Source organism: Protopterus annectens, chromosome 6.part0, assembly GCF_019279795.1.
Source record: "Protopterus annectens isolate FY-2018-M chromosome 6.part0, PAN1.0, whole genome shotgun sequence".
In the NCBI taxonomy this organism is placed as follows: domain Eukaryota; kingdom Metazoa; phylum Chordata; order Ceratodontiformes; family Protopteridae; genus Protopterus; species Protopterus annectens.
Window position 1 is genome coordinate 1774261265 of NC_056737.1, and position 27288 is coordinate 1774288552.

At 36.6% G+C, this 27288-nt stretch overlaps 1 protein-coding gene across 1 annotated transcript in view; it reads right to left on the bottom strand.

The window, feature by feature from the left end:
• Positions 1–27288, bottom strand: part of TECTA (tectorin alpha) — a 623032-nt gene that overhangs the window by 423824 nt on the left and 171920 nt on the right. Inside the window, exons 5-7 of the mRNA XM_044075148.1 lie at positions 24826–25113; positions 14893–15030; positions 9510–9675 (exon numbers count right to left, since the gene is read on the bottom strand). Coding sequence (XP_043931083.1) covers positions 9510–9675; positions 14893–15030; positions 24826–25113 — 592 coding nt within the window. The remainder of the gene's footprint in view (positions 1–9509; positions 9676–14892; positions 15031–24825; positions 25114–27288) is intronic.

Genomic DNA, 27288 nt, shown 5'->3' on the forward strand with positions numbered 1-27288 from the left:
ATCCAGAGGGACATATAATGTAAGAAAATACTGCTGTTGTTGGTTGGTCTTAACACAGAGAAACAATTTGACACAGTAAGTTGGGATTTTAGGAGTAGGGCAATGGAAGCATTTTCATTTTCTAATACAATAATAAGGTTAATTAGAAGGATATATGAGGGACTGAAGGCAAAAATCAAACTAAAAGGGTTCCTCTCTGATAAGTTGTGTCTGAACAGAGGAACCAGGCAGGGGTGTACTTGTTCCCCCTTTGTTATCTACATTATATTTAGAACTACCAGCAAAGAAAATAAGGAATTGAGAAATTCAGTGATATAATTGGCATGGTGTTCAAGAGAAGTTGGCTTTATTTGCAGATGATATTATTTTGCACCAAATAGAACCAGAAAAGGGCATCTCAGTGCTGCTGAACATCCCGAGACAGTTCCATTTTTTTGGGGGGAGGGGATATAAAATTAATGAAGATAAAACAAAGGCTATAGCCACACATGAATTAGATCAGCAATACTCATATTTATGGGAACATGATAAAATGAAGTATTTAGTAGTATGGATTAAAAAGGATTCTGATATGGCAGTTAAGGACATGTGGGAAGAGACTAAACAAAAGATAATACAAAAACTGAGGAAATGAAAGCTCTTGCTTATAGATACGAATAGCAAGTTACAAGCAGCAAAAATGTGTGTAGTCCCTTTAGTTTTCTATACAGGTCAGGCATATTTTTATCATCCAGAAGAGAAATTGTGGATAGTAATTAATAAGGAGTTGAAGGATTTTATCTGGGAGGGGAAGAGGGCAACAGTCAAGTGGGATAAGTTGGTCCTCCCAATAAAACAAGGAGGTTTAGGATTACCTGATTTAAAGGGATACTTTATAGATACACAGTTAAGGCTCTTATACATAACACAAGCAGAAAGCTACAATTCAAAATGGAAAGGGATGATGATAAAGCAGGGGAATAATTCAAGAAATCAGAAAAGAGTGGGATTTTGGACACAGATCCTAAAGGGGAATAACAGTAGTCATACAGAGTATTGCAATCATCAAGTAGCAGAAAGTATAATAAGAACTAAGCTGACACAGGAATGGAGAAAGGGGATTCTGCCAATAGGGATGACTAATTAGGGGCACAGAGAACAGACAAGAGGGGGATAGAATTTATTGAAGGAAGCTGGCAAAGGAACCAAGGTATTGGGAACAAATAATTAGAGAAGGAAAGGTAATAGAATGGGAAGAGGCCAAGATGACATTTGGACAGCAGAATAGAGATTACCTTCCCTATCAGGAATTGATATCAGAGTATGAACAAGGAGAAATGGATAGGGAAATCCTAAATGAAAGACCTGAACTGGTTGAGGTTTAAACTGAATCTAGAACAGACGCTGCTGTTAAAAAAGACAGAAAATTAGTAGGGCATATAAAAATATTGCAATAACTATAGGAATCAGTTGGAGGAAATCAGAAAAGATTGTGAAGAGAGATTTGATATGTAATTCACAAAGAAAGAAAGGAAAGACATATGTATGGCTCCCACATATGCAACAAAATCTAGAAAATTTAGGATTTTTGCCTGGAAGCATTTGCATAGATACTTTTATACCTTAAGAAAACTCAAAGAAAATTTTTCCTCAGATGGCAAATGTTGGAGGGGTAATGGAGAAGAAAGAAGTACCTAGGAGCATATGTTCTTGGAGTATAATAAGTTGGCAGCCTTCAAAAAATTCCCTACAAAATAGTAAATCAGGAATACTGTGCAAGCAAATGAGTGTAACTAAGGAAATAATTTTTTGAGCTGGGGTACAGAATCTGCATTGACTAGGCATAGCAAATCTTTGTTAAGTTTAATTCTGGTGGCTGCCAAAAAAAAATTACTAGAAAATGGAAACCAAAGTCTAAATAAATATAGCTGAAGTAATGAATATTGTACCAGAGATAAAAGAAAATAATGAGATCATTAGAAAAGGGTTGGAGAAAACTATATAGAAAAAAAATGGAAACTGTGGCAACAAGACATGCAGAAAAATGTTTTGGAGGAGATATGAGATTTAAAAGAAGGCAATAACTGAACAATTTGTGTAGTGTTGATTCTATGGTATAGAACAATATATATGATGTATAATGCTTGTAAATGTGAACTTGTTAATATGGTTTCATTATTTTTATATAAATGTATGTTTACATATGCCACAAGTGATAATTCAATAAAAGTGTTTAAAAAACAGTTAACTACCAGCACCTTGTCTTGAGGCACTTAAAAGGACACTTGAACCGGGGTGGAGAGTTCAACACCCTCTCTTACCAACTGAATTCTATTTCACAGCCAAGTTTCAGTTCAGCAGTAACAGCTAATAACCATAACCTTATCAGAATTGTTTATAGTCTCTGTGTGTAGAAGAGTCTGAAATGCCCTGGCAAGATCTTGACAGGCCATATGAATGGATCTCAAAGACTTCCTTTGGTAAGGTAATCATGTTCAGTAGGTATCATCTATCTTTTATAAACCCAAAGAAGAAGAAGCTCATCTGTACTCATGATAATCCTCTCCATAACCTTGTATATGATATTAGTGAGGCTGACAGGTCTATAGTCCCCTGGACTATCAGTAGATTCTTCCTTGTGAATGAAAACAAAAGAGGCCTACCACCATATCCTTACTATAAAGCCATTAGAGACACTTCTACTTAACAGGATTGGAAAGGGACTAAAGAGTTAAAATTACATGCACCAAGGAAACTACTGGGATATTGTCTGGTCCTATAGAACTGATGCTATGCTTCAGTTTGATCAAGTACTATGTTTGGAGAGGGTGGGGGAATGTCAATCAATGGACACAGAGAAGCAGTGGTCATACTTACTGGAGTGGTCAGTCCTGTACTAAATTCATTCATAAGTACATTGGTGGAATCTTGTGGTTAACAGCATGTGTTGTTATCATGATGACTCTAGTGCATTATATCCCTAAGTCTTGTGGTTAAAAGTTAAGTGCTGTCATGATAACTCAAGGGCACTATATTCCCATACTCCATACTATATTTTCCATATATAATTGTAAAATATTTTACTAGTTCATTTACTCTTAGTGAATGTAAGTGGATAATTTTGTTAATTCTTTTTGGTCTTAGTTGAGCTTGTGTTTTTTATTATGAATATTTTATAGTTTAAGTAAAGCTTTTTATGTTTGCTGTATATCTTATTTATTACATAATTTCAACATTGGGCTTCTTTTTTAATCTTTTATTACATTTACTTCTGATGAAGACATAATTTAAGCTACAGCTGTCTAAAATGTTAGAGAGTTTACTAAAGTTGCCTATGACTAACATATTCGGGCCATTCATATTTAGAACCTAATCAGTAATGTTACGTGCATAATTTATTTTGGTGTAAAATCTGTTTTAAGAAACACCTACATACAGAAGTATTGTACAGACGTTTAGCCATTACTTTGACAGACAGTAATACTGTGTCATGATCTGACTTGCCAAGAGAAAGGATAATGGTAGGATAATTCACACTGAGGCTGCATTAGTAAGGGCAATATCTAAAATATTCAATCCCCAGCAGGATTTTACACTAGTGTTAGACTGTTGTAATTAACAAAGTCAAGTGGGCACTGAGAATCTTTGTTATTGGTTGTGTACTTCTTTCAGCCAGTTTTAAAGTTTATACGTTACCCATGTATTAATTGTGTTATTTTTGTTTGATAATTTCTAGACTAGTAAGGCATTCTTTGTGCTTTTAGGTAACATGGAGAAAGTTCTATAAGGGCCAGTTATATAGCAACTTATAGTGTTGATGGTCATGAGAGTTCCTATTATCTCTTCTGCATAGTACATGTTGACTAATGATGTGTTGGGATTGTTACAAATGTAGATGAACACTCTCCCACTAGTTTCTCTATACCTATAGGAGTGGAAGGCATTATAAAAATATACTACAGAAAAAGATGTTCTCCACTATATAAACATTATTGGTATAATCAGCAGTACATTGGCAACATACCTTTTAGAGGATAACATTAAACATTTATTTAGTTTTCTATGTACTTTTATTTATATGTTTATGTGTTTATTTGTGTGTTTCCTTGTTTGTTTGCTTTCATTTATTAACTGTGGTAGAATGTTAATCCAGATGGACCATTTTCAGATTCATACTGGGGTAAAGCAAGAATATAAAAAAAAAAAATATATATATATATATATATATATATATATATATAATTGCTAAAACAACAACTACAGACAAATGTAAATGTAAACATTTGTTTACTGTGTAAACTAAAAAAATTAAATAAGAATTACAAAGAGAAGTAAATACACATTGTCTAAATAATATTAATAATCCTTGTAAAGTTTTGGGGATAAATAACTAATTTAACAGATTATTTACAGTAGGTACACATGCAGATTGAAGTGAAGTAGAAATTAAACAAAGGCAATACATATAATGAGGAGATGCATTATTTAGAAGTTTTATTTAGTGGGTGAAGAATACTAAGGCATTGCAAAGTAAGGAGGTAAACTTGTTTCTGGCTAACCAGTCAGCAAAACATTTAAGTGGTGAAATATCTACAGGGAAAGGTGTAAGGAGAATAACTACCATAAATATGTCTAAATTATGAGACATTTCTCTTTCTAAAGTATTTATAGGTGGCTTCTTGCAAGATACATTTTCTGAGTTACTTGAAGAACTTGTGGAAGGAGGAAATTGATCTCAGTTTGCTGGTAATGATTTCCATATGAAGGGGGGTGGTGATATGGCAACATGGTCAATGCTGTGAAATTTGTTTTGAGGCATTATTAAAGATGAGGTAAATGAGGAAAAGGATCTCAGGTTATAGGCAGGGGTCCATTTTGTAAGCCTTCTGTCAAAAGGGAAAAGTGTCTAAGTTTGTTCTTTTATAGGTTTCTACTAGCAATGTATGCCTCTGGTTTATTGCCAGTTTGCTTTAGCTAGAATTGAAGGCCACAAAGTTGCAGATCAGGCAAAGGTCGAATGCACTCACAAACAAACAGAGAAAAATAATTCCAGGCTCCGACTACCATGGGTAAATACTACACGTAGATTTATTGATGCAATAAATAAAAAGATTAGCACTTTCGCTTTTTTATCAGTTCAAGTCTATACATATTATGCAAATGTACTGGAGTTTTCTCTTGTTTCTAATGTCCCCTATCTGTTCCAGGATCCTCTCCTTAAAGGTTCTATTAGTTTTACCTACATAGTAGGTGGTACATCTAGTACAACTAGTCAAGTAGATTAAATTCCTACTCATGCAATCAACCTTGTATCTGTGGGGTTGAAGCATTAACCATTATCTTGTTTCTGTGGGGCTGAAGCATTAGCCGTTACCTTGTGTCTGTGGGGCTAACACATTACCCATTGTGCCAATTCTCAATGTGATCTTTTGACTTGATTGTAGTACATTGCATAAAAGGGTGTATATTTAAATGAAGTAGCAATAGCTGTTTTGCTATTGGACTTTGATGAGAACACCGATTGTTTATTGGTTGTTAGTTCATTTCTGCCTTAGACATATTGTTATTGCATATTTATGACAACATTGAATTATATTGGTGTATGAATGAATTCCTATATTTTTATTGGCTGTTGATCTGATTCTAGAAACAATAAAATATGTAAAAGATCTTGTCTTTTGATTGCATCTGATTGGATGTTCAGTTAATGACTAGAAACATGGGCTGGTTAATTGCCTTTTTGAAGTTCTATATAAGAAGATGGTTTACTAGGTTTTGTAATGGTCTGAAGAAGCTGTATTTTGTTGCCACGAAAGTGCTAACCTTTTTATTTTTTACATCAATAAATCTACGTGTGGTGTTTAGCCGTGGTGGTCAGAGCCTGGAATTCTTTTTAGCTAGGATTGTGCAGTGCTGTTCCCTTTCAGGGGCCAGGATGATATAGTATCTGCAAATACTGTTGGTTGCGGCCTACAGTGATGATAGGTTATTTGTGGATGCAGTGGCTACAGTAGACAGGAAGTAGTCAAGCTGGGTGATTAGGGCCTTTTTATTTATGTCCATTTTTCCTTCAAGACAGAGAGGAAGTGAGAACATTTTCAGCCCAACATAGTAATTTGTCTATTTCTGATTTAATTTAATTCACATTTCACTAGAAGTTGGGAATTTGATCTAACCAAACACCTAGTTATTTAAAGTATGATGTAGTCTTAACAAGATCTTATTTGTTGCAACATACAACCCAGTATTGAGGAATAAGTGAAAGATCTTGTAGTTTAGCAAAATTATAGCTTCAGTTTTCTAAAAAAATATGTTTGTTTTGTAGAAGCTAACTGGAGAGTTGAGAGGGATAGCTCCTTTCTGATGGTGGAGTGAAAGCCATTGGCCCTTTATATTACCATATCAATATATACAGAATTGCTCCTGCTCTAATGAGAGAGATGAGCAAAAGTTCATGATCTACTAGGTCAAATGCTTTGGTAAGATCAACGAAAACTGACCAGGGAAGAGATGCGTATCCTTTTTTCAGCCCAAAATAGTAATTTGTTTATTTCTGATTGAATTCACGTTGTACTGGAAGTTGAGAGTTTGATCTAACTAAACACTTAGATATTTGAAGTATGAGGTAGTCCAAGATCTTGTTTGTTTGTTGCAACATGCAGCCCAGTGTTGAGGAACAAGTGAAACCTTTTGTGTTTTACCAAAATGATAGCTTCAGTTTTCTTAGTATTTAAAATATGTTTGTTTTGTAGAAGCTAACTAGAGAGTTGAGAGGGATAGCTCCTTTCTGATGGTGCGGTAAAGGCATTGGCCTTTTATATTACCAAATCATCATCATACAGAATAATTGGGATTTGCAGGAGGTCTTTTCAGAGTTTGATGACAAACATGGAAAATAATAAAGGGGATATGCTAACCCCCTTTTGGTTTGTGGGTGGACCCAATCTGCACTCTAAAAATATCTGTTGATTAGGAAGTATTTGAACCATAGGATGGTATCTGGGCTTGCTCCTGCTCTAATCAGAGAGATGAGGAAATGTTCATGATCTGCTTGGTTAAATGCTTTGTAAAACAAATGAAAACTGACCAATCAAATCGATATTTATCCTTTTTTGAATTATGTCATTGGTTAGAGTGTAAAGGGCTGCCATAGTGTTCCTTCTGAACCAACATCCACACTGATGTAGTGAGAGAATGCTACATTTTTATATACTGAGTGAGGTGAGTAAATACTAGCTTTTCAAAGATTTTTCTTATAGTGGACAGTATGCATATTGGTCTAAAGTCTTTTGCATTCCCTGATTTGGTATGTTTTAGGAAATGTTTCACTATGGCCTGCTTTCATTGTGCTGGCATGGTATTTGTAGTGGGGAGGGTGCAGCAGTTATGGACAAGGAGAAGAATATGTTCTTTGTAAAGTAGGACAAACCATGACAAAAGGCGTGCTTCTATGGGTGCATCTGAGGAGATCTATCATCTTTTCTATTTACATAATTTATAAGACTTACTCAACACACTGATGCACCACACACACACAAACATACTCCCATGCACAAACACACATGCGCACACACGCAGACACACACATACACACACACCCTGCTCTGTAGTTACTTCATCCAAAATCAGTACAAGGTTTCCAGTGTTATACATAAAAATTACTGACCAATGATTAAAATAATTCAAAACCACACTCTGTAGTTGTGAGTTCACAGTCATTAAGGTAAGGGTGAGTGATTAAATGAATTATAAATTTTGTATAGCTCTATACTTTAACTACAAACAGCTATTGAAAGGTCTAGTATGCTGTGATATTGCAACTACTGAAAACTGCTCATTAATAGAAGAAAGTGTGAGTAATGTTAAAAACCTTCATTCTTTTTTAATTTCTCCAAATCTTTTGGGTTTGTAATATCATGATGGGAATGGACCCTATTCTTAAGTCAAAGTACGATTAAAGTTCATTAAATTAGTATTGTTTCAGTCTTTGATGTCAGCCAAAAGTGCTCTTTGCAGCACCCACAATGTGCCCATTAATGACTCCTTCTGCAATTCGTACAGGGTTACATGGATTGGTAACATATCTAGATACAATTGTAGATTCTTTTTTATAAGACCCATTGCTCCTACTACTGTTGGAACTGTCTGGGTAGCTTTCTTTCACAATGCTCTCACTTCTGCCTGCAGATCCTGTTATTTCATGACTTTGTATCTCTTTGTACGCAAGACACTGTAGTCACTGGGTGTAGCAATTTCAATGATCAGTGTTACTTTTGTCTTCTTTTCTTGGACCACTATATCTGGTTTTCTAGCATCTGTCTTTTGAGCTGTTGGTAATGGGAGATCCCATGTGATATAAACTTCATCATTTTCTATGATGCTTTGTGGCTCATGTTTCCACCGTTTTTCAGCCACTTCAGTACCATAATGTTTGCGCAATCCCCAGTGCAACAATCTTGCCACATTATTACGCTTTTCAGTATACAGTCTTTCTGCCATTAGTATGTCACAAACAGCAATGAGGTGTGCGACTGTTTCTAATTTGGTTTTACAAAACCTACATTTGTCTGTTTCTCCCACATGTTCAATGGACTTTGCAAATCAGCATGTACGTAGCCCACTATCTTGGGCTGCCAATATTAACCTTTCATCTCTTTGTTTAAATTCGCCTCTTCTTAACCTTTTCTGTGTTTGTTCCTGATCAACATGAGATTCTTCTAGAAGTTTTCTATACTTGCAACTATATTTATGCTTTTTCCACATTTCTTGCCTTCTCATCTAGTCTTTCATCTTATAGTCTTTATTTTGTTTTTTTTGCACATTCAGTTGCTGCCTGATTTTTATCTACATCATCATTGTGGCATTTTTGTGGTAGTTAAAGGCTAACTACTGAGGTACATTCTATAGTTAACAGAGCATCTACAAAATAAGGCTGGCATCTGTGTCACTTTGTATTTTAAAATGGAACCAGAGCTTCACCAGTATTCAGGACAGGGGATTTCTCTCCTACACTGTAGCCAAGAGATCATTTGAGAAAGATATAGTTTGGCCTTATAATGCAGCAAAGTCAGTGAGGCATCTAATTCAAAACATTTTCAACAAACAGAGCAACATTACTTTATACTTTTATTTATTTTAACACATAAAGTAAACTCACTAGACACAACTGCATCTTTCCAGAAGCAACCTAGAAGCACTGTTTGGTTAAGTGAAAGTCACACAGTAGTCAAATGGGGTCGAAGGAAATCAAATCATACACGATGATAAAATGCAGCAGTAGTCACACAACTAATCCTGTGTGTTAACTACCAATATAATAACATAAATGGACACTAGGAATAAAACACACATGTATATATATATATATATATATATATATATATATATATATATATAAATAAAACTCTGCAAACTTTGCAGATAGTAATCCAATGTAGCAGATGCATTGCCTTCAGTGAATAGATAATATTCTGATTGAATCATGTGGTTGGTACAAAGGATTTCTGTAACACAAAACCAGCATTTCATACCTTTGTGGCTGCAGCCATTAGCTGGATCAATTGCTTTCCCATCTGTTCGAAAAATCCATCTGCCTGGCAGATTTACATTACTTGTCAGCTCAATGTTGACCACTTCGGAAGTTCTGGAACCTGGGATGCTAAAATAATTTGTGAAGTTCCCACCATTAAATCCAGACTGGAACAAACAAGAAATGCAAAATACATTATTTACTCTCCTATAGGCAAAACATCTATGCCACTATTCACATTATAACATAAAGGTTTTCTTTGGGGAGTCAAGGAAAAATGTTTTATTGTTCTAACAGAGACCCATAAAAATCAGATATGATGCTTAGATAAGAATATTTCTGAGTTACTAAATTTATAACGTAGAGGCAAAATATTACAGTGTACAGCTTTGATACGAAGTATGGTGATTGGACTTGTACAGAGAAAATAGAATTACAAATGCTGTTTAAAGTACATAAAACATTAATTTCTATGGTACAGTAAATAAACAGATTGTAAAACATGAGTATATAATTATTTCTGAGACACAAAAGAAAGAAATCTGCATCCATCCTCACTGTAACATTTTATAGGAAAGACTGCAGGATATGGCAAAACTAAGGGCTGATAACAGAAAGCTGGAAATGGGTGAGTCCTGGCAGAGGCATAAATGGGTAGAGAGGAGAAAAGCTGAAATATGAGATGAGACAAGCTACAAAACAAGATACAAGATGAGATGAAATCCAATGATCTGAGTACAATAGGAAAGGATGATAAAGGGAGAAAGAGGCTAATTCACAGAGCAAGTCAGGGTGAGAGACATTGCATTTGATGTGGTATGTGAAGACAAGAAGTTAATATGATCAGCAAAGGAAAGGGGGGCTTCAAGTTCAGACATTCCTTTTTGTACTGGAGGTTCAGATAAAGGAAGTCAAAATCAATAGACTGTCAGAGCTTCTGGTACCATAAAGGAAGCAGAAATCATTGTCAGTTATGTAAGAGTAATCTAGGGTGGTGCCACAACAACCTATCCTCTTATACAGATAAGAAGGTCTATCAAATGACTGAGTAACCTTTGAAGTTATATCTGTAGCTGAAGCTTGGGGAATGAAAAGGTAGCATAAGGGTTCCATTCATAAAGTTAAATGCCTGAAATATCAACACACAAAAAATCGACCTGAAAAGGGTGATCTGCAAATACAATATGTCGATCAGCTGTCTTAGCAGTTGCCCAATATCGGAGTAGATCAGACACTGGGTATTTTGCCCTTTCCCCACTGTGGTAGGATTTTGAAGTTGGTACATATAATTAGCAAGAACTATGGGAGGATAGAACATGTTGTTTTAATTTTCTTTTTCTTTTCTTTGTATGGCTCAACCTTTTCAGGTCGAGCTTTTGTGTGTTAGTATTTAGGGCATTTGAGTTTATAAATGGAGCCCAACACACACACATACACACACACACACACACACACACACACACACACACACACACACACACACACACACACACACACACACACACACACACACATACACACAGATATAGAACCAGAAACGGTATTTAAATAGTGATATTAAAGGCATCACTACCATCCCACTTAACCACAATCTTGGACACAAAGTGTCTGAGATATGAGTCAAATCTAATGTCTGTATGACAGACTAGTTGGCGTATTAATTAAAAGATACTATTAGAGAAATAGAAAGTAAAGACCAGCAGTATATCAAATGCAACCCTCAGAAACACCTATTTTCTTAAATCTGTTATAGGAATGAGCCAAAAATAGGTTCTTAAGTTAGATTCAGTAATCTGTGCCTACTGCAAAAGCCATAACTTAGATAACTGATGTCGTATTTACCTATAAAAAACACATATTGAGGGGTCCAAAGTTATTCTAGAGGCTGCAGGCAAATTACAAAGGGTCATCATTACAAGTGAAGAGTATTTAATTTCAGGCTAAAAAATTCCATTGATGGTGCAAAGGTCAAGGAGGTAGTTGAAGTACCTGTTCAAAACAATGTGGCTAGCGTGGTAGGGAGTGGCAGATACTGCTTCTTGTACATTGTGGTGGCTGGGATATCTACTTAGGTTAACATTAAAGATGAATGGTTGAATTCATAATGAACTGTGATAATTTTGCCCTAAGCAAAATTGTCATTGAAGATCAAAGAGACCCATACGGCAACCTTGTCTCACAAGGCAAGAGTGCAGTGTATTACAATAGGAGTGGAACAACTGCTAAAACTAAAAGTTCCTGAATCCAAACTGATGCCCCCATGCTTAAACTAATCAATCAAGTCTGTTGTTACCACTCAAAGAGTTGACATTATTATTACAAATTAAAAAGACAGTAGGTCCTTACCCTTTAGTAACCAAGAAGCTACCATTCATCAAACATTCCAGATGAAAAGAATTGGAAATGATGCTCTGTGCTGTGCATTCCAGAATGTGCTTCTCTACTGCATTTTATCTCAAGTCTTTCTGATACACTAAAATAATACTTAAGTTTGATTCTGAAAAAAAGAGTCTGAAGTGTTGCAAAAGAATATGAATAAGAAAAAAACAAGAAAAATATTTGTTTCATGTTATTTTCTTTTTTATTTCTTGGTGTGTGTGTGTGGGGGGGCTATCTACAAACATAACAGACTATAAGAAACACAAGCACCTGGGAATGCATCCTGGGAATGAAATATATCAGTCTGTCCAGATTCATTTCAAACAGACCTGAGATGTAATATATGTCTCTGTTTCTGTTCAAAAAATAGCATTCTATCTACACTCAGACTTATTGTATGTGTATCACGTGGTCTGACTTACTATACACACTCAAGTTCACTTTCTCTGTGTAGGGAGACTTTTCATTCAAAGTGGTAAAAACAAAAACTTTCACAAATATTAAAATACCTTTGTGGCTAAAGGTATAAAATCTACATCTCTGTTTCCAGCAAAACAGGTTATGCAGAAGGTCATGACATTGATATTTAACAATGAATTGCTCTCCAGGTCAACCATATTTTTACCTATGTCACAATCCTGGAATCTCCTCACACCCTTCTCCATGGAATGAGTCAAACCCTTTGCTAAAATTCATAAAACATTTACACCACTCATTAGCCGGTCCAAGAACTGAAGGAGGGTTGTTTGAATGGGAACCAATGTTCACTGTCTTCCAAGGACCTCACCAGACTACCACTTGTGAAAATTTTCATTGAGTTTCCAAACTGCAGAACAAATAATAACTATCCTTTTGCTGCCTAGATCACTTAATTTGTGTAATGGCACCACTGTAGTATTTCAATTCCCTGTCACCAGTGCTATAATAAAAATTCATCAAGTGGTTTTGACAACAGTTCCGCCAAATTCTGTAGCTCTTGGGAGCCCATCTAAGCATAGCAGCTTGCCTTTCTGCAGGTACAATTTTCCCTTTTCACCTTTTTCTATTCCTTGTCACCCTTCTCTCTCACACTATATTCAGATGACCCCTCCCATGACAGCACCCTGCCCCTTTTTGTTTGATGATGACTGATACAAAGAATTCATTTAGGATCTGAACCATGAACAGGATTTCCTTGGATTTCAGAAAGTCTTTACACTCAGAACTACATCACAGACTGATAGGAAAGTTTAGGATGCAATGTGGAAGCGCAGAACAATGATGTAACAGTACATGAGAATCAGAGGATAGGACAGTATCAGATGAAGTGTACAGATGCTAGTTTTGGGAACTACTGTACTCAATGTATACATTTCAGAGATGTAATTCTGGGTATCTTAGCACTCATCTTTCCGTCTCCAAAATAAGGAACACCACCTTTCATAATGTGGATCAAATGGGCAAAATGTGGAACACTCTTAACAGCTTACTAACAACTTCATCTAGGAAGTTTGATGTTTTTAATTATATAACAGTTTATTTTAATGAATTAATATGATTCCATTTTATTTACCATGGATATCAGTTAAAAAACTGCTAACACTGAATGTGTGTCAGACCCTTTCAATGTAGAACTTCGAGGAACATGAATGTTTTAAGACCCTAAATGAGGAATGTTCCTCGTAATCTGGTACACTTGAGAGGTATGCTGGGTATAGGAGACTGGCTAAACAACTCTGTGGACAATATCAAAGAGATGACAGTGGAAGATGGGATGAGGAGCATCTGGTCTGACCTAGGCAGGTTAGCAGCTTGGTTAGAAAGGTGTCAGTTGAAGTTCAGCACAGGTAAGTGCAGGTAGCTACACCTGGGGAATGTCTTTCCTGGATAAAGTATGAGGTAGAATGGGTTGCATTACAACAATAAGAACCAGAAAAGGACAGTGGAGGGATAAGTACTGTGAGCATAAACTGCTAGTGACAGTTCAAGAGAGAGCAGTGGCTAGAGTTCATAGGATGCTGGGCTGTGTAGTAAGATGGACAGAATCAAGTCAAAAGAGGGTACTGCGTTACTATAGCAGGTACTGCTAAGACAGAAACTATAGTACAGTGTGTCATTGTTTGAAGGCTGTTAAGGAAAGGAAGAATGGAATAATAAACGTTCAAAGGAAGATGATAAGGATATTTAGTGGGACTAAAATAAGCAACACATAAAGATCACCTCAGCAGCCTGGGTTATATTCACTTGAGACTGGAAGTGAAATTGAATACATCTGAGTCTATAAACTGAAGTTGTGATCTGAGCCCATAAAGTAGTCACTGGAGAAATTGAGAAGTTGAGGACGGAAGGACAGAACAGGAAAGAGGAGGAGACATGACTCATAACTAAAGGAATGGAATTTTAGTTTACTTTGTATATGATGAAGCATTTTTATCATAAGTGGTGGATAGGTAGAAAAGGCTAAGGAGACATCTAAAAGGGAATGGAAGAGATGCATCATGCTTCTGGGTGCTAACTAAAACAGTCTTGCAGACTTGATATGCTATTATCTTAAGTTCTCTGACATATAAACGTGTATCTATCTATATAAGTGTGAAGCAACTCTTTCCCCAATCTGTCTGGACTGTTTTAAACAGTATGATGCTATCTATCTCTATAAACTCTGATGTTCCATACAAACAGTTTAAATGCTCATTGTAATATGAGAAGATAGCATTGTGTTGACCCTGCTGAAAAGCACAGCATTACAGTGAATTACCCTTAATTGCATTATACAGAACTGCAGTGTATTGTACAGCATTGTATTGTACTTCTTAATGTATGCTGCAGTACACTAAACCGTGCTGAGATGGTCATTGTAGACAGTATGGCAACTGGACAAAAACAGTAAGGTAGGTGAATGAAGTTTCCAACATCTTAGATCCCATTGAAACAACGAAACACAGAAAGGCACATTCTAAAAGAATAAAGCTATTGCATAGGAAACACAGATGCAGTTATTAGAAGGACATTCAGTAGCAGCTTACCTGTGCAGCAACTCCACCAAGGCCAGTCAGAGGATCTCCACCACTTGCTGTTCCAGTGGTCCAGTTAATATCTCCATAGTTAAACATAGCAAAAGCAGAGATTCCATCAGAAATCAGGACAGCCTGGAATGTGTTCACCTGAGAAATGAGAAATAGACACAAAGCATTACATATGCAACCTTCCAAGTGCTGTACATGAGAAAACTACTTGACAAATCCATTAGCTTTAATTACTTTGTATGCTAAAGGATCCATTTGTGTATCTTTCTTTTTTTTGTATGCATGCTTGACTCCCTATCTGCTGATCATCAACCTACCTTGAGTCAGTCATGGACCCATTCAGTGCCTATCAGTGTTACTGACTCTGGCAATTGCTGACCACAGATAGCTGTATTGTCTTTACAGATGTCATAAGCCAACAGAGTGATTCACCAGTCACTCTTCACTGGGCAATACAACTAACAGTTCAAAGGCCTGCAAAAGAGAGCTGATATCACCATTGACCCTCCCCTGCAGCTTTAAAGCCCACTCTTGTTTCTCCACACTGCTACCTCTCCCCCATACAACGTCCTGCAAGAAAGCCATAACATATATGAAGAGGATGTCTCTTCTGTTTTTAACCCTACCCCTATGTTGGTTATGCTGACATAAGTGCACATATTATACTCTTTCCAAACATGAATATTCCCACACATATGCAGTTAGTGCTACTAATACCAGACAGTAGTACTACATTCACATTCCTGATCATATGGTTTCAGTGCCTGCAAACTTCCCTTGTATGGTAGACAGCACATCAAACCAGAAACCACCACTCCCTCCCCCAAGTATGAGAACTGACATTGGCTTCTCACTGCTGTCCTCCCTTGCCCAGCCCATCCAGTGTCCAAGCTATTATTTGAACTCAGATCATTTGGATCATAGTCAGGGCTTTATACCTCTATGCCATGAAGCCAGGTTATCTACGTAGCTTTCTTAATGACTACAACTTATTGAAGAATTGATATACAGTACATATCTCTCACCTACTTCATATTATCTGGCCACCTAACATGTACTTCCAGCACCTCAGCATTACCAGATAACTTATACTGGAAAGAAAAAAATCAAACCTGTTTCTCAGCTAATACAAATTAGAAAAAAAAGCTTTCATATATTGTACTGGAAGACTGTATAGTATAATGTTGACATTTAACATCTTTCAGTGGTTCTGTACTAGGAGATATGCCCTACACATGCATGCATGCTTCAGCTGTTTCATATTTTAACATATTTATTTATGTGCATTCTGTATTTGTACTTATCAAAATCAAATGTATTAATGTGTGTAAGAGAAACTAAGCAAAGTACAAGCAAATTATAAACACAGCAGACAAAAACTAAACAGTTTTGCCAGTGCAGATTAAATACAGGAAATAATACAACAGTAATAAATTGGGAATAAATAAAATGACTTGTCATAGGCAGAAAAAAAAAGTATTACCTCAGTTAAAACAGACCAAGTAAAAAAATATGGTGTAAGAAATCTGTTAATGTCAGGCACATTTCTAGATCCTCAAAGACAGTGAAGTAGCAAATTTCAAAGATAGAGCTCAGGGTATGTCAAAGAATAAATGCCAGAGGCTTCAGGCAAGACCACAGGAACTACTAATATATTCAGAATGGCTGAATGGATAGATCAAAATGTCTGACATGGGACCAGCATCACATTTAGATAAGAGGAACCCAAACTGTGTAAGGCCACTGACGATTCCAAATGACCAGAGTAATGTCAGAGGAACTGAGGTACTTCAGTTAACAACTAGATAGCTAAATTTTCTGTGTTAGTAAGCTCAGGTATATGACATTACAGCAGTCCACTTGTGACGATACCAAAGCAGGAGCAATCACCACCACATCCTAAGACTCAATTAGCTGCATAATCATGGTGGTCTTTCTAAGATGGTAGCTCCCTTTTTTAATGTATCCAAGTCTTTTGGGTTTCTAATACGATGATAGTAATGGACTCCATTCCTAAGTCAAAGTATGATTAAAGTTCATGAAATTAGTATTGTTTCAATCTTTGATGTTAGCCAGAATTGCTCTTTGCAGCACCTGCAATGTGCCCAGAACTGATTCCTTCTGCAATTTATACAGAGTTACATGTATTAGTAATATATCTAAGTATGACTGTAAATTCTTTTTTAAAAGACCTGTTGTTCCTACTACTAGTGGAACTGTCTGAGTATCTTTCTTCCACATTGCCTTCATTTCTGCTTGTAAATCCTGGTATTTATTGGCTTTGTGTCTCTCTGTACATAAGAAACTATAGTCACTGGGTATAGCAATTTCAATGATCAATACTTCTTTTGTTCTCTTTTCATGGACTACTATATCTGGTTTTCCTCACATCTATTTTTTGGACTGTAGGTAATGGGTGATCCCATGTGATATAAACTTCATCATTTTCTATAATGCATTGTGGCTCATGTTTCCAGTGTTTTACAGCCACTTCAAAATCATAATGTTTGCACAACCCCCAGTGCAATAGTCTTGCCGCATTATTATGCCTTCCAGTATACAATCTTTCTATTAGTATATCACAACCAGCAATAAGACATGCAACTGTTTCCAGTTCTGTTTTACAAAACCTACATTCGTCTGTTTCTCCCACATGTTCAATGGACTTTATAAACCAATGTGTTTGTAGTCCACTATCTAGGGCTACCAATATTAACCTTTCATCTTTTGGTTTAAATTCACCTCTCCTTAACCATTCCTGTGTTTGATCCTGATCAACATGAGGTTGTTCCAAGAGTTTTCTACACTTGCAACTATATTTCTGCATTTTCCAATTTTTTTGCCTTCTCATCTGATAGCTCACCTCATATTCTTTCATTTTTTGGCACATTCAGTTGCTGCCTGATTTTTATTTACTTCTGGTTTGATTTCCACTCCTACTCCTACTTGACGCAGATATGTTTCTGCTAAACTAAGCAAGAAAGTTATCTTAGACTTATTCCCCTCATGCTTCAAAACTTTCACTATGTTTGGGTCTTGTGAGTTCAGCAGATATGTATGCTATCCCACGATTGCAGATCTATACATATAATCAATATTGAGGAGGCCCATACCTCCTTCAGAACAGGGAACATGTAGTCTTGGTATGCACCATACCTCTCAAGTGTACCTCATTATGAGGAATGTTCCTCATTTTGAGTCTTAAAATGTCCATATTCCTCAAAGTTCCACATTGAAAGGGTCTGTCACACCTTCAGTGTTAGGAATTTTTTAAATTGATATCTGTGGTAAATAGTACTGAATCATATTAATTCATCAAAATAACTTTCTATAAGTATAAAATAGCACATTTTAACCATGTTGTGAGCTTCCTAGTGGAAGTTGTTAGTAAGCTGTTAAGGGTTCCTATTATGTTATCGAATATTTAGGATGTCGAATGCCTAAACATCAAATGCTCAAAACCGGGACCGGACAGTTATGCAAATTTTTTCCCAGGGAAAAAGTTTGCTTGGCCGACATTGGGGATTTGCCATTTTCATTATGTAGGGTGATCTCAGAGTTGGAACATTTAGTTAGGGGGTGTGGGGGACACAGCCTCCCCATGTCAGGATTAGGGTTTTAAAGTATGTCTTTCTTTTGTTGGCAAAGCAAATTTTTTCACGGGGAAACAATTTGGGTAATTGGTCAGTCGCAGTTTTGAGCATTCAACATTTAGGTGTCGACGTTTAGGCATTTGACAACCTAAGTGTTTCACGTTCTAATATAGACCCTTGTTCTATATTATGAGAGGTAGTGCTCCTCAATTTTTTTTGTAAATCAAATTCATTTATTGATATTACAGTTAGTAATTATTTCCAATTTGCAGAGTAATTTCCACCTATCCAGTCTGAGATTGTTTTAGATATTGATGCTTTCATATATGTTTCTGTATCAGGAAAGTTTAATCCTCCCTGTTTCCATGGTCTGATATGATGAGTTTCTATTTATTTAACTTCTCCATTGCTAATCTTCTTTTCTACTTTTCCTCTGTTTTCTTATTTTTTTGTATTGTAAAATTTTCCATGTCCAGATGCCTTTGCCTGTATTTCTCTTCAAATATCTTTGGTGCTGCTCTTTTGTAGTAATTGGTTTTGCTTTTTCCTTTGCATAAATATTGACTTGTTGTTCCATCATGCTGTGATATAACGTGTGTTAGACTTTCTACACTAAAGCCTTCACTTCACAAGTATTCCATAACTTCAACTTCTATTTTTTAACTTCTATTTTACTAATCTTCTGTTCAACATTCCTTTGTTGTGATCTTATGTTTTTTATTGTGACATTTTCCATGTCTGGATGTCTTTGCCTGTATTCCTCTTCAAATATCTTTGAGACTGTCTTTTTGTGTTAATTAATTTGTCTTTTTCCTTTGCATAAATATTGCACCATATCAGATCTCTCTTTCTTTACCATGTCTATATTTCTTTTTTATACCTTTCAAAAGTCTCTAGATTTTATTCTTTATATTTTTGCACTTCCTCAGTCACTTCTTTTTCCAAACAGCTCAAGGTTTCTTGGTCTATATGTTTTGCATAAATTTGATGTATTAATGAACACACATTTTTATTTGAACTTCTGACAGTTTTTCTTGTGGAAGTATTTTTCTTTTCTCTAATTTCTCTCTTAATTTGTTTGTATATCTTCTGCCTGGGAATTCTGTGTTTCTTGCACAATAGTAACAAAACATAATTTCATTATTATTCAGAATAGTACATTCTATCATTTTTATGGCTGTCTTTTGGCCTATCAGTTTTTGTGATTTTTATGGACTACTACTTCCTTCTAAAATGGGGGGAGGGCATTCTCCCCCCTGGGCCTGGCCTAGTCCCATTGCAGGAATGTTTCCATGTCTTGAAGATTCTACACTGTCATTTTTTCCAGTCCTGGCACCAGTGTGCCTACTAGGATTGGGCACTATTTTATCCTGGGTCTTGTGCACACAGCTATCTTTTTTATTTCTTAACCTATTTCTGACCATGATATATGCTATATAAAATACAGTCTATATATCAGTGTCATCTTGGTGAGATTTTGTGAAAAACAGGGTTCACCTCGTGAAGGTACTCACCAAGATTTGAGGATGAATTCAATTCCAGCAATACTACTCTCCTTTGCTTGCTGACTTATCATCTCTCCATTCTGACCCACATGGTAGCAATGAGAGCTGACACATGCTCCTGAAATATCAGTCTGTCATTAAGGGTCAATCCAAGATCCTGCACCTTAGTTTTTTTTTTTTGTTTTGCCAGCACCTATGACAATCAAGCCTACCAGTCTGGGATGTTCTACTAACCATTAATTTCTCTAGGATCGAGGATGCAACATATGGGTTATTACTTTGCCTGACGCTGAGATGGCAATCACATGTCAGGAGTAGTGTCATCATCCCCAGGGGCTGCTTTTTTTTCCTGGCCTTAAGTCATTCCCCTGCATGTTGATTTCATGTTACATCTGGATAGACTATAGGGAGCTATCTCAGTGTACATCCTTGTCCCTGGGTCCATAGGGAGTAATTCTACTGCTCATCCTCTGTCCACAATTCTGGAGTCTTATTTCAGAACTCTGGATTCCACCAGAGCTACACTAAAGGGATACCAGGATTTCCAGTGGAATAGGCACTCCCACTCTCCCCGACAGTTCCATCAAGCACCCAAGCCGCTAATCTAACTTTGATCCCCTGGGACATGGTTAGATTTTTATTCTGCTACACACAAGGTTGGCACTTAAGATCATGCATCTTAGTTACAAACTTCATGTTATCCCCTCCATAAGCAATATACAGGTGAAGCACTGGAGCTATAGATTCCCATAACATAGGTTCATGGTCGGCTACTAGGCATGCAGTCCAGTAGAACACTGGGGAGTTTAGCTTAATTTCCCAGTTACCCCAAAGCACTGTCTAGTTAAGTGACATGCTGATGGTCACATAGAAGGCAAATACAGGCTAAGGGAGTCAAACCTTGGACCATAGAAAATAGCTTATTAGCAGCTCATAGCCTTAATCGCATGTGCTAACTACAAGATTGAATGAATGTCTAAGACATCTACCTTGGATTAGAGGTATTGGATTTCAAATGATATCACAAATCTCACTTCTAATCGTATCTCCCAGTGGTTGCAAGTACACATTGAAAAATAGTGCACCTATTATGGAATCTTGTGGTACTCTCAGAGAGTAGCTAGAACATAAACAAATCCCAGAACTGACCCTATGGAAATATTCTAAAATGTAGGTGGCAAACCATTCTAGGATGGTAGCAGAGATATCACAAAATTACCAAAGTTGATCCTGGAAGATACAATGACCCACTGTGTCAAAAGCTGCAGAGATGGCAACACTGATGTGTTAGTATCAGAACATCATGGTCATTCACCATTCTAGTGATGGCAGTCTCAATGCTACAGCACATTCACAATCCAGACTAAAAGTTTTCTCAGAACTAATGATCCTTCAAAACTTATTCAGGTTGCAAATAAAATACTGTATCAAAAACCTTACCTATAAATAGTAGGTCTGAGATGGGAAATGATTATCAAGAAGGACAATACTAAAAGATGCTTACTTACTAACTTAGAGTCCCTTCTTTAATTAATAGTGGAATGTGCCAGTTCTTACAGAAGTCCAGAAAATGTGATAAATAATTGGACCTAGGACATCAAGGAAAGCTAGAACAAACTTGATAGGAGCATGGGTTCAGACAACAAGATATGAGAGTATATATTTTCTTCTTTTCAGCAAATCATGATCAGATAAGAACATATAAATAAATAGACATCTGGCAATGACTTTCAAACCCTTCCCTAGGTTTTAGAACCTCAGGGTTAGTTACCTTGAGTAAACAGGTATGTGGACTTTACATCTATTTTGAAGGTGTTGGGGGACTCTGCCATCATGTTGTAATTTTTTTATCAAGTATCTATATGTTTAACTATACTCATCTGATCAGGGCTGGGTAACGCAACACAACTCACTGAGACAGATGCCTGGTGTCAAAGCCATGGCCTCAAGCTCAGTGCCAAAAAGTGCATTGTCATCCCCTTTGGTAAAAACTCTGTACCCATGAGCTACCACATAGGCGGTAGTAAAAATAACACCAAAAGTGTGATAAGAGACCTTGCGACACAGGCGGACAGCAGTCTCTCCTTTGATAATCACATCGCCACAGTAGTCAGGAAATCCTTCTAAGTGGCACACCTCATCACAAAAGGTTTCTCATCCAGGAAAAAAGAGGTCATTGTTCCCCTCTACTCGTCACTCATTAGACCCATTATAGAGTACAATGCCCCTTTCAGTATGCACCTCACAAGACATCTACAACAACTGGAAACACCGCAGAAATACCTCACAAAGAGGATTACTGGCCTCAAACAGATGCCCTATGCAGACCGTCTCAAAAATCTCCAGCTTTACTCCATTGCATATGGCCTACTCAGAGGCGATCTCTGCCTAACATACAAAACTATGTCAAACCCAGAGCTGTTGGACATGCTTCACTTAAAGAAATCCTAATCCCTCCGAGCTACACACTCTAGGGACCTAAACCTTGTCACCACAATAAACAGAACATGCTGGAGGGATAGATTCCTATCCCAGAGACTTCCCATACTCTGGAACAAACTACCTATCTATATTAAACAAAGCTCCTCATTAGCACTCTTCAAGAAAAATCTTGATGATTGGATGGGAAATAGGAAATTCACCTCGGGGATCACTTCTGTGGCTCTGCTCATCGACAGTGGCACAGGAAAATAATTTTCTTGGGTGGCAAAAGCCAGGGTACCTTTTTGGCTAGGCTTGTATAGGCACTAGGGCCAATAGTCTAGTACCTACCTATGAACTATGAACTATGTGATACCTTACTAAAAGGATATAAAGCCTAAACAACATGTCATATATGGACCGACACAAAGCCTTGTCATTATTCTTGGTATCCTACAAACTGCTAAGAGGTGAGCTGTGTCTGGCATACAAGGCATCTTCCGACCCAATACTGATGGATTTACTGCACATCAGCAAGTTAAATGGCATCAGAAATATTTGGTCTGGGGGTCTAAACCTCTTCTGCAACATCAATAGAACAGTTTGGAGGGACAGATATATCTCACACAGGATACATAACAGACCCCCCATCCAGATAAAACAAGGTTCATCCCTGTCTATTTAAGCACGACGTAAATCTATAGATGGGAAACAGAAAATTTGCCACAGATCAGCCCCCTGTACTGCCAATGGGCACAGGCAGCTCCTAAATGCTTTATCACATGGGGGAGTCCCCTCAAATTATCTATGGTATGAGCCTAGTCATTCTCATTAGAGGTAATATATAATTATTGACCATGGGATGGGTAAGGCCAATCGCTAATCAAATCAGATGGGTTCATTTGAGCACAAAAAGGGAAACTGGCTAGGTTTAAAAAGGCAGCCTAGTACTTACCTATGAGCCTATAACTCAAGTGGATAAATTGGCTCAGTTTTGCCATGTCAGAACTTGCAATGCTAAATCCTAACAAGCCAAAAAATAGATAAAAAAATGGCAGAGAAGAGCAATAGTTGAACAGCACTCTTCTCCATTAAATTCCATTCTTTGCAGAGGAAAAATCTCCCCTGCCCCTGCAACCCCTGATGTGAGGTCCAAGCCCCCCACAATTTCCAAACTTATATAGCAACTCTGAGAAATGGCAATCTTGGACAAAGTATATGTAAGTCTGGATTTTTAGTAAGTGAGTCTCCTCATTACAGGACTCATTCCCTGTATTCCATGTCTCGAACTTTCAAATGGTTACCAAATAAAATCAAATCTTCTAAGATGCATACCTGAAATCAAGGTAATTAAATCCATAAAATCAAGATCAAAAACTCAAACCAGGACTAATTGACAGGTTCACAAACTGTGACTAAGCAGCTTATTCAGTTTCAGTAGGGAGAATCTCATACTTAATGGAGGTAGTCTTATTCTCAAAATACCAAGCAGTTATATCACCATAACTGGACACAAAAGCCCTTAGAGTGATAAAATTGGTTAGGCTGCATAGCCGATCCACAACAAAGAAGAGCATAACCAGCTAGTATGATGCTCCTGAGATCTCTTTAGAGAACATTCCCTTTCTATGAGAGATCTTTTGGGAATGACCAGAAAATTTGTCAAAAATAAGTTGTCCTACAGAATACAATTTCATACTATGGCAACATGCTATGGGGGGGGGGCAGTTAATGAGGATAGTAGGAATTAATTACAAGCTGAAGTCATAAACATTCAAGTGATTTACCTACTTTATCTGGTATAAGATTTAAATGCACTATGAAGGAAGTTTTAGTAGCTTGCAGTATGAAAAAACAATACTAACACTGTCTACAAGAGAGAACAATTTGAAACCCATCACCTCCAATCCAAGACAGCTGACTTAACATTCATTCTGTGCTGATGGACTCAGTAGCACCAGTGTTTCATCATTATATCATTCAAAACAGGTTACTGTAACTAAACTCAGAGACAAATCACTTGGAATTGTAACATATAGGCACTATTATAATATGACAACACAAAATGCATTTTGGGTAAAAAAAAAACACATTTAGAAAAACAAAATTAAATCTGGATCTGGCCATATCAGACTATTTTGAGATAAACATTATAAAATCATGCCACCTAATTCAAATGATTAATACTGCCTACAATAAAGATAGAGTGAATTATTTTTCTCAAGTTCTGTCCTTTAAATATATTCAAAGCAAAAACTCAGTCTCACCTAAACAAAAAACAAAAAAATAAAATAAACTTGCTCATTGATCATCTGAGTGAAATTTTTTTTTCAGAAGGAATAGGTTCAGTTCAGTGAAAAGAAATGCAGAATCCACAAACTAAATAGAGAAAGTTAAGCAAAAGAGATAATTACTGGTGTGGTTGAGCTTCCCCCGTAGAAGGTCACTTGGTGCCATGTCACAATAAAAACTAGAGAGGCTGAAAAGGAATGCATATCATGGAAATATTTCTTAACATCATGGCTGGCTCTTTCTAGGACCTCTGGATCACGCTCTGAACGGTAATACACTTCACCCCGAATCCCATTGTGGACATCTGCCCAAAAAGGTGCAATGAAGGAGCGACCATCAGAGAGAGGAAAGGCTTCAGGTGTAAACTGGCTGACAGGTACTTGAAAGGAGATCACTCCATTATTATTTACCTAAAAGGCAGTAGAAGAGTAGAGGTCAGGGAGTAAACTGTACACATGAATTCTCAGACATTTTCTTCCCAAAGCCATGTTTTTAAAATCTAAATTGTGTTCTAGACAATAAATGTCATATTTGACTGAAATATACCAGGTAAGACTTATTTAGCCTTATGTTAAAAGATGAAGCAACAAACACTTGTAACAGACATACAAACAAAGGCAGCTGCCTTTGCTAGACATTACTCATCATATGATAGAGTGACAGTTATTGCGATTGCTAGATTAGTCAAACCATATACAGGCACACAAAGACATAAAAAATTATACCTGTAGGAAAGGCCATGTGTTATTAAACAACTGCCATGACAAAAAGAACACATCATTCACTGCCATGCGATTACCTGTCATAGAATACTAAATCTGAGAATTTAACCGAACCAACAAGATCATGCAGCGTGTATCAGTCAAAATACACACAATTCCAAACTACAATATAATTGGTGGGCTACACTGTGCCATAGCTTAACCACCCCTTTTATGCCATTTAATGCTGTAACACTGTCAAAACTAAATTTTAACTACAGAGAACAGATAATGGTTTTATTTTTTGCTCATGTACCCAGTTATTAGATCAGTTAGTCCATTTTTCTTTTACAGGAAATGTCAGGAAATCTGAGGATGAGAAAAGTAACAATTATATCTAGAAAGGCAGTTGTTAGGAAAGTGGTATGTGCAAAATCTATGATGTAGGGTAATTTGAAAAAAAAAAAAAAAGAGTAATTGTTGCCATTTTCTGAAGTGGAAGGCATTCTAGGGTAAGGGAAGAGGAATATCTTTACAGTGGGAAAGTGAGATGTTAAGGAAAGCTATTTAAAGTTTTAATGTGTCATTTTCCCATTATTGAAACTAAAATCAGGTGATACAGATAACTTGGTAATATCACAGTGAGTGCTTAAGGCATATTTATTTGGGATAAACATCCTCTCATACCTTGGCTACTCTCCTGGCTAGCCTTGACTTTAAGAATAAGGAAACTAGGTGGTCACCTAAGTCATCAGTAACTGGGGATATACATTTTCTTGATGTAGGCTAATAAATACTAATTCATGACATCACTACAGATGACAGCTTCACCTAGGGCACAAAGGGCATCGTTTATCTAAATCATGGTTATTACTGCTCTGCAGTCAAGCTAGAGTTCTTCGTTTTCAAATCCCAAATCATTCATTACTGGACGGTATGTAAGGTCAGATCTTATGTGTATACAAATATCATGTATGCTAGACTGATAAAGAGTTTCATCTGAGGAGTATGCATCTTAGGCATCCAAGATGAAAACACACATCAGAACTAATGTCAAGTATTCATACAACCTTGAAACACTACTCAAATGCCCTATATTGTTATAGGGTCACCTGCATCAAGGGCCATGTTCAGAGTTGGATTGCACTTATCAAAAGCCTGTAACAAACTTAGCTTGACTCCCAGTAGTAGCAACTATACTTGTGTCATGCCAAAAACTAAGCTCAAATTATAGGTCTTCTTGGTCAGAAGGACAAATCAGATTGGGATAATGTGTTTCTGTTTTAATAAGTATCACTTATGCTAGAGTTCTAGACTTAGTCAGGATCACCTGTATCAAAAAACATATCTAATCAGCTTTCATTCTGCAAATGGACAAGAGAGTATGAAAACAACATAACCAAGACACAGTGACCTGGTTGCATGTCACACACCTGAAATGGCTTTCAGAGTACCAAACAGATGTTTTATTACTTACCCCATCATCACTACTAAGAATATCTGACATGGAAGCAGTTACTTTTTTTCTCAACAAAATGTTTTTATTTTTCAAATACAGTTAAATAAATTCCATAGTATTTGTGTATATCACCTTAAATAATTATGTACACTATTTACATCACCCTGACACTATAACAGAGCTCAATATATATAATTACTTTATAGGTATAACATTCCAGTTATCAGAGTGTATCTGCTCAGTTATTGTAAAGTGTCAATCAATGATAAGACTTTTTTCCATGGATTGTTAATAAATGGCTTAGGATGAATCCTTAATTCTTTAATTTTAATTTCCAACAATGCTGTGGTCTTCAGTAGGCTGTAGAAGTCTTCCAAAGTCAGTATTGTGTTTGTATTCCATTTTCTTGTTATACACTTCCTTGA